At 34.2% G+C, this 16,303-nt stretch overlaps 1 protein-coding gene across 1 annotated transcript in view; it reads left to right on the top strand.

Moving 5' to 3' along the window:
• LOC143237765 (plexin-B-like) overlaps positions 1-16,303 on the top strand; it is a 49,625-nt gene that overhangs the window by 3,127 nt on the left and 30,195 nt on the right. The window contains exons 2-8 of the mRNA XM_076477329.1: positions 1,392-1,568; positions 2,418-2,546; positions 4,859-4,959; positions 6,903-7,047; positions 9,707-9,866; positions 12,950-13,046; positions 14,733-14,841. Of these exons, the coding sequence (XP_076333444.1) occupies positions 1,392-1,568; positions 2,418-2,546; positions 4,859-4,959; positions 6,903-7,047; positions 9,707-9,866; positions 12,950-13,046; positions 14,733-14,841 (918 nt within the window). The remainder of the gene's footprint in view (positions 1-1,391; positions 1,569-2,417; positions 2,547-4,858; positions 4,960-6,902; positions 7,048-9,706; positions 9,867-12,949; positions 13,047-14,732; positions 14,842-16,303) is intronic.

Here is a 16,303-nt window from a genome sequence, read left to right as displayed (position 1 = left end):
TTTTCACTATAAATACAATATAATTAAATGCCTTGGCGATTCTTTCTACAACTCCATTTGGTTTCAAACAATTGTGCATATTATAAGTCAAATTATTATTTCCGATCTAGAAACGTATAACTGATTGTATTAATTTTATTTCTAAATAGCGAGTCATGTACAACTTATGGAATAAATGTCATCTAAGTAGTTCTTTTTATAACATGTTCTCTGTGATAATCAGCTGGAGCTATATTGTTTAACTAGAGTTATAACCAAAATAAAATGTCAACATTCAGAAAATTAGAAGCTGCAATAAGTTAACATTTACAGGCAAAGATCGTTGTGACCTTTACATGTATGTGGATTTGTTGTATCGCATACTGTGTTTGTTCAGACAAGGTATTGCTTACTCTGACGTGCAGAACATTAGTTACACGTGAACAAAATAACATATCAGTTTTTTTCTTCCAAATTTATCCAAGGAGATCTGTATGATGAAATTATTGCTAAGGTATGTTTAGAAACTCGTCAAGTAAGAAAAAATTATTGATGTGGAATTAGATTATACCTCAGTTGTCCTACATTTACACGATGTAGCCAAGTGCGTGACTGATGTTGAAATGTCGTGTTTAACTGCTTCTATGCAGTTGAATTGTACGAGTACAGTGTAAATTGGGTGCGACGGGATTCGAACCCGCCACCCTCAGATTACGAGTCGAATGCCTTAACCCACCTGACCATGACGAGTTTTTTTAAAAAAAAGTAAAACAGACTAAAATTATTCCCATGGTGATGAGAATGGAAAACATTTCAGAGAACTTGTATTTAGAAACATTATCGTTTTAAAACAACGTTTCTTAATACAAATTATCTGAAATTTCTTCTAATCCCCTTTTAAAACAATAATGTTTCTTAATACAATGTTTCCATATCAGTAAATTAATTATGTGTGGGAGAACGTACTTTTAAGAGTATTTTATACTTTTCATTCCCGTACAATTAGTAAATCTGCACTGGTTTTAAAGGATTGTACTTTATAATTTTCACATCTAGCATTGTACCGACAGACACGTGAAATGTTAATCAAATATGAAGACCTGTAACTTTCTTCATTCTGCTAGATTAGAGCACTTTGGTTATGAAAAATACTATATAAATAATTTTTAACAAAGTTAATATGCCTTGTTCGAATTTGCAATTTCGGAACAACTACGCGAACATCAAACATGTTGTGCATTTTTTATGTAAACTGTTATGATAACGGAATAATTCGGTGTACATTTTATTTCTTATTCATAATTAAATCAAAAGTGACATTCATTGGTTTAGTTATGTTTTTGATGACCGTAAGATCAGATAGGGTTTTGCAGCAATTAGATATGCGAAATGCATAATGTGTGTATTTTCAGAAAGCGGGAAATATTCTAAACTTCTGCAACGAGACAATCAAGTTGAACGGTACCATACCCATCCAACAACCTGCCGTTGTTACCTACACAGATATAACGTTGACATCGGTAGGATTGACCACAACTGATCAACATACAGTGGCTTTTGCAGGTACTAGCGACGGGAGTCTCAAAAAGGTAGGCCAGCACAAAGCTTATCTATTAACTAACTACCTTGTCGTGTGCCATCTTTTTATTCTCGTGTCATCCATCAGTGACAGTGTTCGTGATACATACATGGACATAGATATCCGCTTGGTTCGTGTGGTTGTTTAAACGATTGCGTGTATATGTGTATATCTACTTCCTATAGGTAGGCATGATTTGTCTAGAATATCCTGCTTCAAATCGTGGGTCCTATTGTTCACGTTTGTAATGTTAAAGTTTTTCATGGAATAAAACTTCTATAGTTGACACTAATACATCAATGTCTTTGGTCTTGCTAATTACTTGGAATAAAGATTATTTCAGTTCTGTGATGTCGCATTAGTTCTCTGTTCTCCGCCACAGGTTTGCCTCCAATGTTTACTATTTATGGCCATTATCCATCGATTTTCTCCTACATTTTTTTAAATATTTATTCTTTGCTATTTAAAAAAGTTACTTTTTACGTAATTTATGGAACTAAATTGTCACGTTTTGAGTTGCAAAAAAAGATGGATCTGTGATGTAGTCAATCAAGCCTCTTGGAGAAAAGATATCTTCAACAAAGCTGTGTGACAACAAACTTTTTTTAAATACTGCTTTCATTGCATCTAGAAGGAACTGTATACATGTCACGTCAACGTGTCGTCTTTTCGTGTCTAATTTAACCTTTTCAGTATACTTAGCGTTTTTTGTTTTGAGCTAAATTTTCAATAGAATCTAATTTGCAATTCCATTGTGTCTTTTAAAAGGGTGGGTTGTTAGTTTAATGGGTCTTTTGTTTGTAGTTTTATACTGAATGTTGATAATCACGCTTGATTCTTAATTTATTATCTTCTACAGCTTTTTATCAGTAACTCGATTAAAGCCGAAGAGTTTGAAGAAACAGTAGTGGATGCTGGCTATCCCATAATTCCTAGTCTGCATCAGGACTCAACAAAAGAGCACCTTTATGTATCGTCTCCTTACAAGGTTTGCAATCACAAAAATATTTATCTTCCTAAATTCTCTACTATAGTGAGTCTTTTTGGTTTTTTTTATTCTCAGCAAGTATGAAATTAAAGTTTTGTGTTCGAGCAGAGAACTGAGCACTTACGACTGTGTAGTATGTTTCTGATGTCTTACGTGGCCTGGTCTTCCCACCGTCTGCAATGAGACTTTTCACCGTATAATAGAATCTTTAAGTCATTAACTTTCTTTTGTGGTTTAAATCATCCCAGATTCTTCGCATTCATATTTTTTATTACATCAAATCGAAATCGGAGACTTTTTTGTTGTAAACTATAACGTGAATGTATAAGGATATTAAATACAAAATATAAAATATCTAAATATATATCACTTTAATAAAATTCTAAAATACTCTGATGAATATATATATATATATACGTTTACCTCAGATCTACCACTTTGCTTGTCATATTTTATTTCTCAGAACTGTATGCAAAAAAACTAATTAAGGGATAAATAGTGATCAAATATTTATTTTTAAAGTAGGAATATAACTGCCTATTAATCTTTTTAAGTACTACAAACACACAAACATCTCTTAGCAAACGAAGGAATTGAGTTCGTGTCCTTTTTACTTTAAGACAACATAACACTTTATGTTGAGTTCGTGTCCTTTGTACTTTAACACAATATAACACTTTAGTGTTTCTTTTTGTCTATTAACACGTCCTTGCTCTTCCAGCTGTAAATAGAAATAGAAGCATAAATGTAAAGGAACTATAGTACTTTATTTTAAACCTATGTAATTTGCTGAATGTATTAGTTTGATTCGACTTTTCTAGATAAAAGAATAGTAACAGTCAAAATTACTTAACTGCTAGAATCTTTAGTAACAACACGTGATTTTTACTTTTGCAGCATGCATGTGTAAAGTTCCTATATTTGTAATTTACATAAACACAAATTAAACAATAACCGAGTGGATTTAGCTATAAATATATTTTAATTTATTAAAATCTTAAAATTGTCATGGGCCACAGCATGGCCAGGTGGTTAAGGCACTCAATCCGAGACTCGCAGGTTCGAATCCCTGTCACACCAAACATGCTCGCCCTTTCAGCCGTGGGAGAATTATAATGCGACGATCAACCCCACTATTCGTTGGTAAAATAGTAACCCAAGAGTTGGCGGTTGGTGATGATGACTAGCTGCCTTTTCTCTAGTCTTACACTTCTAAATTATGGATGGCTAGAGCAGATAGCCCCCGTGTAGTTTTGCGCGAAATTCAAAACAAACAAATTTGCCGTAAACTTGAGTTATTGAAATTTTAAAATGACATACTTTGGGAAACAACTTTTTTGCTGTCAAACAATCTAAAAGGGAAATGAAATTAACCAAACCGAACCTGAGCGTTTAAAATGTTTAAATGTTTTTTTAATTTTATCGAATAGAAACCGATTATAATGTTGATTTAATAACACGAAATGAAACTAAATATTTACATTGCGCTGGATCCGAACTGTAAAGCCTGGCATGGCTGAGTGGTTAGGGCACATGATTTGTAATATGAGGATCGCGGATTCGAATTCCAGTCACTTCAAAAATGATCGCTCTTTCAGCCGTCGATGCGTTATAACATTGAGCTCAATCCCACTATTTGTTGGTAAAAGAGTAGCTCAAGAGTAGGTGGTGGTGACTAGCTGCTAAATTAGGGACGGCGACTGGTGACAACCCTCTTGTTGCTTTGCGAGAAATTAAAAAAAATACCTAACTGGATAAAATTGCTATAGTGACCAACTATTATAATGTGCTTTCATGTTCAACAACAGGATATAAATAAATATTCTTACATATTTTCCTTCGTGGGAAACATGTGAAATCACCAGACAAAAACAAACAATAAAATACTTTGCTTGCACGATAAAACTGATCATCCAATTTTGTTTATTGCCCTCTATTTTATTTGTTTTCAATAAATATATTTCATCGATAATTATAAATTGATTGACATTTATTTAAAAAAAAAGCATCTATATTGATTCAACGTAAAGCATCTCGGGACATGATGATGTACGATATACTATGCCTAAAGTGCATAATAAATAACGTTTATTATCATCATATTTTCATTTTAGTTAACAAACTTTTAAGCTTTAATTCTTTTATTTAAGAAGTCACAATTGTGAATGATACTGTATGCGTTCAGACGAATAAGGATATCATGTAATCGTAAAATCAGATGCACGCTACTAATAATAGAAGAAGCCTTAGGTATTAGGAGGTTATCTGAATGGTATTAATTAATCTGATTTTGAATAAATTAAATGTTCTAGGTGAGTAAGCTCAAGCTACGGAGATGTGAACAATATAACACTTGTGCAGAATGTCTACAGAAGAAAAACCCGTACTGCGGATGGTGCTCCTTGGAGCGCAGGTGAGAGCCTAGTATCTGATTACTGTTTCTGTATAACGTCATAAAATGGAGCGGAATAAAATATTCAATTAATTTGGGATTTACAACTTGTTGAAATCACATATTAAAAGTTTCTTTATTATAAACACATTCAAGTGATTTTAAAACATTTAAACATCGTAAGAGTGTATCTATGTTTTTCTTATAGAAAAGCCACATCGCACTATCTGCTAAGTTCATCGAAGGGAATCGAACCCCTGATTTTAACGCTGTAAATTCGTAGACTTATTGCTGTACCAGCGGGGGGCCATAAGAGTGTCTTAAAAAAGCAACAAAAAATAATAATTATAATACACCGCATGGCGTTTTAATTTCAGCAATTCTGATGTATCGCGTAATCTAAAACAAAAGTAGTATCTTGCGCATAGAATGAATGTCAATCTGCAGTGTCCCCCAGTGGGACAACGGTAAGTTATTGGATTTATAATGCTAAATCCAGGTGCTCGATTTCCCTTGGTGGACACAGCAAATAGCCTAATGTGGCTTTGCTGTAAGAAAAACACACCAATCTACGTTTTATGTAAGATCAATACATTTAAAGTGTACAGTTATACAACTGTATGTGCACTACACAAACAATTAAAGAACAATCGGAGTTTGTAAGTTTACAGTTGTCAAGAGACAAAACCACTTTGTAAAATGACGTTAGTCAATCACAAGTATGTCGTCGTGCAAATTTGGCATCTTGGACATTCATGTAATCAATCATCCAGCTTGTGTTACATTTAATTATTTTATCCAGTCAGCCCGAGCGTGTGGCTCAGTGGTTACCGTGCAGAGCTGTGGATCTGAGATTCCTTGGTTTGTGTCTCATTACCCCAAAAAAAGAAAACTGCACTTCAAACTTTTGAAGAAATACGTAGCGGTGGACATACCGACCTTTACATCTCCTGGAATGGTTTCATTAATTCCACAACTTATACCAACCCCATCTTGCGATTCTATATTCTTTCACATGTTGTTGATGGGGTTAGCCTAACTTCACTCTAATGGATGGTGGTGATGCCAACTCCACAATGTTTCTTTGGTCGACATATTTTTTAAATAAAAGATGATTCGCGGAAAGAAGTGGCTTACACAGTTTCTGGACTTGAAACACTAAAGAAGCGTGATATTAGTTCTTTCCGAAAATTGGGTGAAGATATTGCAAAACTCTATCAGTTATCTGGTTTGACTTCAAAGACCTGTAGTGTTTGATGCTTGCGAGAACGTTATGAACTATAAATATGGAAAATAACTTCTCCCAAAATGTTCTCTTACAAAAATATAGGATGAATCACCATTCATTTTCCTTTTACATCATGTGGTGGATCCTCAGATGCCTAATTTTGCACTCTCATAGCATAAAATATTATAAATTACAACTATTTCTTGATTTTTTAAGTTTGCTGTAACTAAAAACTATTGTCATCTTATGTTTCATATTACATTTTTTTTAATATTTGTAGGCAAGAATACAGGGAGGGAACATTCATGTTCAAATACATAAGGGCCTGGATTGACCAAGCGTGTTAAGTCGTTCGACTCGTAATCCGAGGGTCGCAGGTTTGAATCCCGGTCGCACCAAACATGCTCGCCCTTTCAGCCGTGAGGGCGTTATAATGTGATTGTCAATCTTACTGTTCGTTGGTGAAAAAGTAGCCCAAGAGTTGGCGGTGGATGGTGGTGACTAGCTGCTTTCCCTCTATTACACTGCTAAATTAGGGACGGCTAGCGTAAATAGCCCTCGAGTAGCTTTGCGCGAAATTCAAAAAACAAAAACAATCAAATACATAAAACTGTAATTTAGTGTTTTTCGTTCGTGATAGAATTCTCGTATTTGTAGTCTTTAATTAAGTTGTTTTGTTATATACCTTTTATCCTTACTCCATAAAACTTCATTCGTTAAATACTTTTCAAAACAGGTGCACAGTTAAAGCAGCTTGTCAGAATGCCACATGGTCATCTACATATCGCAGCTCCCCCAGGTGGTTATCACTAGAAACCAAACAATGTATTGACTTTCAGTCCATTCGACCAAATCAAATTCCCTACACGAGTTCTTCAGCGGTAAGTGTTATTTAATGATCTTAAAAACTGATAATATTTTAAAGTCACTTTATGAATTTCGTGTTTAACAACGATATTGTTCTTGACTTATCCAATGTCATGTAAAAACGTTTTCATACAAATAACCGGTCATTTGCCTGAAAGAACACGTGTTTTAAGTAAAAACTATATTGTTATTTCAATGCAACTTTTGTGTTCAGAAAAACTACAATTTTTGTTGTATATCATTTTCAGGAAGCAAACTTGTAAAATCATACCCATATTGGTCTTTGTCTTTGAGAGTTTCGTTGGTCTTTTTACAACTGGTTATTATCTTGCAAGTTTGATAAATTTTTCGTTTCGTACTACGCTGTTGATGATTGCTAAAAATCCATAGTTGCCATGGTAATCATTAAATTTTTAAATTTATATTTGTTATTGTTGTAATATTTTGTGTTTAATGCGTGTGAATTACCTAAATTTATTGGAGAAAATTTAATGATCGAAGATCCTGTTTGTACCAGAAACTAATACAAATTATGGCAAAAGGAAACGGGTGAACTTTAGGTAAACCAGAAACCTCAGTACCCTCTTAAAATGTCGTATCTTCGGATCTGTAAAAGATCTTGGATAGTTTTAGAAAATGTAATGTAAAATTTCAATTGTGGATCAAAAATTGCCATAAATTTATATTGAAACGAATAATTAGCGTTACAAATTTACGTCTAGGACGTTCCAATTAAACTTGAATGTTCGCGTTAGAATTACTTTACGTGATTTCGAGCTGATTCATTGGATTGCTTTTCATTTGGTAAAGTTGAAATACAGAAGTTATATTTTTAGTTTTAAAGCAACATCATATAGCATAGAGTATTGTATTAAAAAGCATTAACTTCGCATAAATATATCTGATATAGTATAGTTCATAATAGTACTATCGACTCCTTTACTTACATTCAGAAGTTCTTACTTTAAAAAAATCTGGTAACATCACATGCAGTTCGATTTATTTCAAAATGTCGTGGCATTATATGGTTTTGTTCGATGAAGTTTTAAAATATCACATTATCAAGTAATAATATAGATCGGTGTAATTGGAAATACCATATTGTTTTAATTTTATCTAAAACTGTAGAAAACGAACGTTACTAATGAACTTTACAAAACATTGACGTTTCAAAATGCAGTATGAACTATTTTATGTTTCAAAGTAAACTTGCATAAGTAGTTTGGAATCGATAGAATGCATCGTGACATGGAATATTTCTTAATCACCTGTTGGTGATCTTGAACTTGTTTTCTTAAGGGAGAAATACAGTATCAATTTAGCTTTGACTTGTGATTCGTTACGATGAATTCATATGTTGTTATTAATATTATTAAAAAATAATTCAAGTGGCTTCATCCGCGAGTTTATCGAACCACTGAGACGTTGGTTTCACTCTGGTTTCGTGTGTTCGAAAAAATAAAGTTCCTTTGTACCGACAGGCACGTTAGTGTTAACACGAAAGTTTTTACGTATTCCGTATTTTAGATGTATTCTCACAGCACTACACATGCTTAATTCTGTCTCTCGTGTGGAAGGCTGGTAATATAATCAGATTATCATCAAAATGAAAATATGAAAGCTCCCCCTCAATTACGTTATCCAGTGTTAGGACACCGGTGAAATTCAATTTGTGGACCCAGATCAACATTCACTGTGACGGCAGAAAATGAACGGTTGAAAAACGTTTGCGTAAGCGCCACTCTACCTCTGTGAAGTGGGGTTTAGACGTAGAAAGGCTTTAAAGTCCATGACTTGAGTGTTGCCTCAAGGCTTCTAGGATTGAAAATACATCCATGGTAATCTTGTTTTTACTCACAAGATCGAGCATGCCCGTCACACAATGAAGGCAAACCCGCTGTAGCTATAAAAAAAAAAAAAAAAACATACGACAACACCAGACGTGAAAGCGTCGAACAAGACCTTGGTAAGTGTTAACAAAAAACAAAAGAACTGACATTGTACAAAGCAGACGAACGTTAGAACCTTATAAGTGATGATATTTAATAGTTTTTATTAAAACTGAGCACACAAACGAACTATTGAGTTTCTTTGTGAAATTCGAAGCAGGAGAGTCAAGTAAAGCACCATTTTCGTTAATGAAATCTCTGAAAAAGTTTTGTAGACGGTGAGTCTTGTGTCAGAGATTACTTAAGCTAGTTCGTTGTTTGTTCTGGTTAAACGTCTGAAGTTACGTCAGAATTGCTTTTCTGTCGTTTGATTGGTCAGTCTCAATTTATGTCTATGCATAGATACACGAAAATTAAATTACAGCACCAACTCTATGCTTACAGGTGAAGAAAATAACAAAAAAACAGTTCCATAGCTCTCCAAATCTGAAATATTAATTATCTGAAATGGCACATTTGAATTATTCTAGAGTGTGTTTCTCAACCTTATAAGTGAAAAATTTAAGGTCTTAACCCGCATATGCTTTTGGGTGTCAGCGAGTTCAGTATATTAAGGCTTATTTTTTACTTTATTTACATGAGCATGTCACACTGAACAGTTTGTTTCTGAGATTTTTAAAAAGTTTATCTTAAGCTAAACCATAATAGTATACGTGAAATCTAAGACAATTTTATAAAGTCTTGTGAAGACGTGAATCAATGTTACGTTGAATAATATTTCTAGGTGGAACTTGTAATCAATCAACTGCCACAACTACCTTACGGCGCCCATTACTTGTGTGTTTTTGGCAATGGTAATCCAATACCGGCTCGAGTAACCCAAGATGGCCTGGCCTGTCAAACACCGCTTTTTATCAGTCGACCAGACATTCCAAAAGGAAAGGGTCAGTATTTTGTTGTATGGTAGAAAAGTCCGGTATGGATATTCAAAATTTTATTTAAAATCACAAAAAATAACAACGTTTCGTCTTTGCTACTTGTTTTGTGTGTATTTAATACTCATACCATATGGGCCATCTCTACTATATATTTACTTAAAGTGGGTTTCCGTTGTCGTGAATTGTTATTTACAAGGTTTGGTTTATATTTGCTTCGAATTTCTTTGTGAGTGTGCATGTAAGACATGGACAAAAAACTGATGTACATGTTTTTACTATTTGCCATATTGCTAGAATTATCAACAGCATCAGGTGCTTTAGAGGTTTATAAATAGGTAGCGTACAAATACGCTACAACTTTTCTATTGTACCAATAAAGTGCTTTGTGCGAAATTCCAAAAACCAAACCAAACCAATAATGTACACGGGAGTGCAGCAGCCTGGTGGGGGTATTCATAGTATCTTTTACTTGTATGCAAAAAGAACCCGAGTTTTTATCAGATTAAAAATATTTGTATTTTATATTTGAAAACCGCGTAAATTATACGTGGACTTTCTGGTGGGTAATTTCTTATAAGTAAACGAAATAAAAACCATATAACCCGAGCGTTTTCGAAAGGCGGACCTGTCTTCTTCATGGGCAAACTGAAGAAGAAAGGTTCTCCTTTCGAAAGCACTCGGATTATAGGGTTTTTATTTCATTTCTATCGAGACATTTTGAACTTACGTGTTTTTCTAACATCATGAATTACTATAAGTAAAAAACAGATTACATAAATTGTACATAAGTTTAGATTTACGCTATTACTTATTGTAAAGCGATTAATACCAAAAACAAAACAAAAACGATGTGTTTAGAATCTTACACAGTCAAGGGCGATTTCGGTGTATTTTCATATGAACTTCTGTGTATACTTAGGAATGTAACATAATTATCAGACTTTGTACGTAAAACGTATACGAAATTATTGTTTAATTGTCAAGTTTAAATCTTCAAGGCTACATTTGCAGTAAGATAGGCACAGTATATCGACTGCGCAAAAAAACGTGATATTAATCTACGTTGGTCTTTCCGTGTTACCACATAATATGTAGAATTAATTTTACTGCGTTAAGTGTGGCTGGCTGACTTGTTTGTTTGTTTTTTTTAGTGAGGGTTTCATTGAAACAAATGTACTAATTTGAGTAAGAAAAACTGTTTTCTTAAACAGGCGCTGCTGCTTGTTATACTTAGAAAGACAGCTACCTCTATATAGATCAGCGTGAACTAAGAAAAGCATACTTAAAGCTTAATTTAGTTTATGTGAACGTTAAATTTGGGTGTGATCCTGAAAATGTGTCACTGGTAGCAGCTTCGAGTATCAAATTGAAAGATTACGAACATCAAAAGAAAAATATTATAATATTTATCGTATGTAAAAAACTTTCAAAAAACCAACATATATTTTTTTTACGTTATGATTAACTGCGTGACTACCTTTGATTGAACATATGTTACTGTACCAAGTGCACTGGTTTTAGTTAAAGTTCCATTCTTTGAACTGAATATAGCTTTGCATCTTCGTGCGTGTATTTAGTAACGTACCAAACATCCTGCAGTCTGAAAGGAACGTACATGCATGGAGCTAATTGTACAAAACAAAATAAAACACACTCGCATTGTGGTAAAGAGACAATAATTTTTTTATGTGTGTTTTTTATCTCGTAATAATTTTTATAATTTATCTGAGTGCTGAATAGCGAGATATTAACCGTTTTATATTTGATCAGTAAAGGTTAACTGGATTATAAGGATGATAATTGGTCAGATTTTAGAGATTTTAAGTATTTAATTAGGCTCTGACAATGATAACGTTTGGTTCTCGGAAAATACTGACGTCAGCATTCTAACAAAAAAGTATCGGAGAATCTTCAGTTTATTGTATCTCGAGCTCTGGTCTAATGACTGATTTACGATTCTAGTTTTGAAACTTTGAACATGAACACGAGAATATAAAATCGGCATACGTTATATAAAACTTTATAATTGCACTTGATCAGAAATGGTGAATGGCTGATCAAAGTGTAGTTTGATAACAGAGCACGCAAGGCATCTTCTCTTATGATTCGACATGCGCTTTCTTTTGATGTAATAAAAAAACGATGTATTTCCATGAATTACTGTGTAATATTTTTTTTCTATATTGGCATGAATAGGACACGAAACCTTGGAAATATGTAGTAAGGACCACGAATGTTTTACTTGTGTAAAGTCAAACGTTGTCTGTGTTATTAGTTTGAAAAATACGACCTGTTTCTTTAAATCTCTAAGTTACATATAACAACTATTGCAAGTTATAAATTATTGTTATTAAATTTGTTAATGATGAGATATATTTTCTACATTCTGCTGTAGTGTTGATCACGTGCTTTTGTTCTCAACCTCCAAAACTGTACACTAAGAAAGCAGGCGATATTTTTTGTTTTGTTTTTTTTAATTTCGCGCAAAGCTACACGAGGGCTATCTGCGCTAGCAGTGCAAGACTAGAGGGAAGGCAGCTAGTCATCACCAACCACATCAAACTCTTGGGCTGCTCTTTTACCAACGAATAGTGGGATTCACCGTCACATTATAATGCTCCCACGGCTGAATGAGTGAGCAGGCGAATGTTAGAACTTTATCATTCTCGGTCTATTAAAACTAATAACACAAATGAACTACTGAGCTTCCTTGGTTTGAATTCCGTAATAAGGGTTACAGGCTTTCACGCTTACCGCTGAGTCGTCAAAAGAGGGGTGTTGATCACATGATAGATTTCATGAGGATTAATGGAGGAAGGGGCCGACAGCAACTCTGTCGCACTCTGTATCACATGAAAACTTGTACAACATCTGCCATCTTAAAGGCTACGTAATAGATTATATCAAATATGCTACATTTCAAGATTTATAACTATATTGTTATCACATGAAACGTTTTTAGCAATTCTACTATCTTGTAGATAGTGTGAGAAATTCCTTTAAATGCGTCTTGTAGATCATTGTAGGTCTGTATGTTCAATACATCTATCTTTTACATCACGTAAAATATTTTATGTGCTGTCTTGTAGATCACGTGATAGTAAATCTTGCAGTTCGATCAAGTGAAACTGACACTGATTTTATCAGCCGACCATTTGCCTTTTACGACTGTGAAGTACATAAAACGTAAGTACAAAAGGTTTTGTCAGTTCAAGTAATTTGTGAATCCTGAATGAAAATGGATAGTATTTAACATCTATATTATACGCAGAAATTGTCTTTGAATGAGCTTAAGTTACGACTGAAGAGGGATACCATGCATAAGTTTTAACAACGGTTATACAAGTTTAAAAGCATGAATACAATATTAATGATTCAAAAAATATATAACAAAAATTGTTAACAATAAGCCTTAAATATTAAACCATGAAAGTTTGGAGAAATTATATTTGTTGAAGTGATAATTTAGACTGTTCTAAATTCTATGATCTATAGTAAATCTGTAGCAATTTTGAAAATTTGAATTTATTTATCGTTTCTGACTGAAAAAAAGTTTCACAAAGTTATTGCAAGTTGTTCTGGCTCTATTTGATTTATGTTCGTACTCTTCTGTCATAGTGAATCCAAATTTTAAAAAGTCCTACTGATGATTGGACACAGGAATCCCTTGTTTAGGCCTGTAGTTTGCGCTTCATGAAGAAATAGAACGGAACCATTTTCCATATAGATTCCAACATGAAACGATGCTTCAATTTCAAAACTTCGCAGCTAACAGATTTATACCAATAGAATATAAAGAATATTTTATTTCTCTAAGCAAAACAGTTTACAAGCAAGATTTCTACACAGAACTTCACTTCTAATTACGCTTCGTCTATTATTCCAAAAATTTCACCATACTCGTTTATTAAGTTGTGTTCATAATTTACGAATCCACTTGTATACAGCTTTTTCGAGAAAAACGTTCTTCATCTGTCTAGAAATGTTGCTGCGTAGACTTTTTGTGGAGTGCAAAAAAGATGGAAGTCACAATATATCAGGGCAAGACTAAATGGTGAGATAGAAAGAAGTCATCTCGAATGTCTCATCTGCAGTCACTCAGGAAAGTTTTGAGTGTATTGGCATTAGGTAAAAGAAAACATAATCCGTTATGCACTTATTATTTAATGTTATTGGATGTAATATAGTCAAAGATTACAACACTAATTCTGTTACGTCTTCTGTAAGAACTTCATTAAAGCGTATTATTCAAAATTGATGTAATTATGTTGCATGTCAAGTATTCGGGATACATAAAGCGCAAAATTCTGCTAACCGTGTATGGATTTTGGCCTATTAACATAATTCGCCAAGCGCGTGGAAAATAAAAACTCCTTTCCTAAACTAAGACGATTGAAATTTTGGTGAGATTTTCTTTTTTTGAGTAGTGACAAAAACCATGATAGTTTTCGTATATAAACAAGGCAGACATCCAATATTTACTCTGAGTTAGTTTCTCGAATTTGTGATTCTTAATTGTGAAAATAGTGAAAAAAGTTGGTACAAAATGCAATTAATATAGGATTATCTTCAACTTTGTGAAAATGAGGTGCTCCAAAATACAATCACACGTTAATAGATTATACTGTAATTTACTGTCAATCAACCATTTTTTGTATTTTGTGTAATAATGAATTGTAATAATAATAAATTGTCCATATTGTTGGAGTTACTTATTGTTTGTGACGCTCCTGTGTGTATCACCTGCGTGTGTTCCCAATACTGTACGTCTTTCACAGAAATCATGTCTTTGTGAGCGCTTGTAAGCATTTTCCTCACTTGTACCTGTTACTTTCACATCTGTAAAAAATCTTTGATTTCTTTTTTTATTAGGTGTAAAGCTTGTGTAATGAGTTCGTGGGCTTGTAGCTGGTGTGTACATCAGAACATGTGTACCTATAACGTATCGGTTTGCTCAAGAAGAGTTATTGTTGGTGAAAGTGTAAGTTTTCATGTTCTTTCCAAAATAATTTGAGGGTTTTTAAACGATCTGTGCATTAGAGAAATTGACATGACTTAACTTCCGAGATTGCTACACTATGTTATTTTACAACTTGGCTTTCCACTCAGTCATTATCAAATAATCGCATATATCAACTGATGTTTCAAGAGTACATTTTACAGTTTCTGTTACTCGAAACACTTAATAACTCAAGCGTTTGAGAAAACTATTTTTTTCGCATGTTATTTATGTGTTTAATAATTTTCCTCACTATAGCAACAAACATGATCCAAATGTATTTAGAATATTGTATAATCCAGCGACGAAATCGTGTTATACAGGAATGAAAAGGCTGTTAGTTAGTTAGTTATCACCATTAGATTCCATCAAGGAACATAGGGCCGCAATCGCTTGTGGATTCTTCAATAGGTATTTAAGTGAGTAGGTTGTTAGCCCACTGCACCGAGCCGTCCCTAATTTAGCAGTGTAAGACTAGAGGGAAGGCAGCTAGTCATCATTACCCATCGCCAACTCTTGGACTACTCTTTTACCAACGAATAGTGGGATTGACCGTCACATATAACGCCCCCATGGCTGGGAGGGCGAGCATGTTTGACGCGACGCAGGCGCGAACCCGCGATCCTCGGATTACGAGTCGCACGCCTTACGCGCTTGGCCATGCCAGGTCGAACAGGCTATATCCTGAGCTTATTAATGACATTTCATAATAGTGACCTCTAGTGGCATAGTGATGCGTCTGCGGGCTTACAACACTAGAAATCGCGTTTCGATACTATGGTTGGCAGGGCACAGATAGCCCTTTGTGTATCTTTGCGCTTAGCAACAAAGAAATACACAACTTTATGATAATTCCAAACACAATCTTTATATTACTCAAATAAATTAAAGCTCTTTCACATTACAGATATCTGGTAATAAATTCATAAAGAGGAAATATAACCGCCACCCTACCTTTTCTAACCATGAAAAATGTTGCTACATGTATGATACCGGTTACCAAAGAAACATATAAAAAAACACAATTGAAAATAAACTATTTTTATAGGCCTGGCATGGCCTAGCGCGTTAAGGCGTGCGCTTCGTAATCTGAGGGTCGCGGATTCAAATCTCCGTCGCACCAAACATGCTCGCCCTCCCAGCCGTGGGGGCGTTATAATGTGACGGTCAATCCCACTATTCGTTGGTAAAAGAGTAGTCCAAGAGTTGGCGGTGGGTAATGATGACTAGCTGCCTTCCCTCTAGTCTCACACTGCTAAATTAGAGACGGCTAGTGCAGATAGCCCTCGTGTAGTTTTGTGCGAAATTCAAAACGTAAAACAATCGTCTTTCTATATTTGCTGGCCCACCAAGAGTGCGGCTCGTCATTAATCATATAATTCTGTAATACGTACGTGATAAAGCAACTAATTTTATCCACTTTCTGCTTAAGCACAACATGGTG

The sequence above is a fragment of the Tachypleus tridentatus genome, chromosome 13 (genome assembly GCF_004210375.1).
Source record: "Tachypleus tridentatus isolate NWPU-2018 chromosome 13, ASM421037v1, whole genome shotgun sequence".
Lineage (NCBI taxonomy): Eukaryota > Metazoa > Arthropoda > Merostomata > Xiphosura > Limulidae > Tachypleus > Tachypleus tridentatus.
The sequence above is the reverse complement of the archived record's forward strand: the minus strand, read 5'-3'. Positions and strand labels throughout refer to the sequence as shown.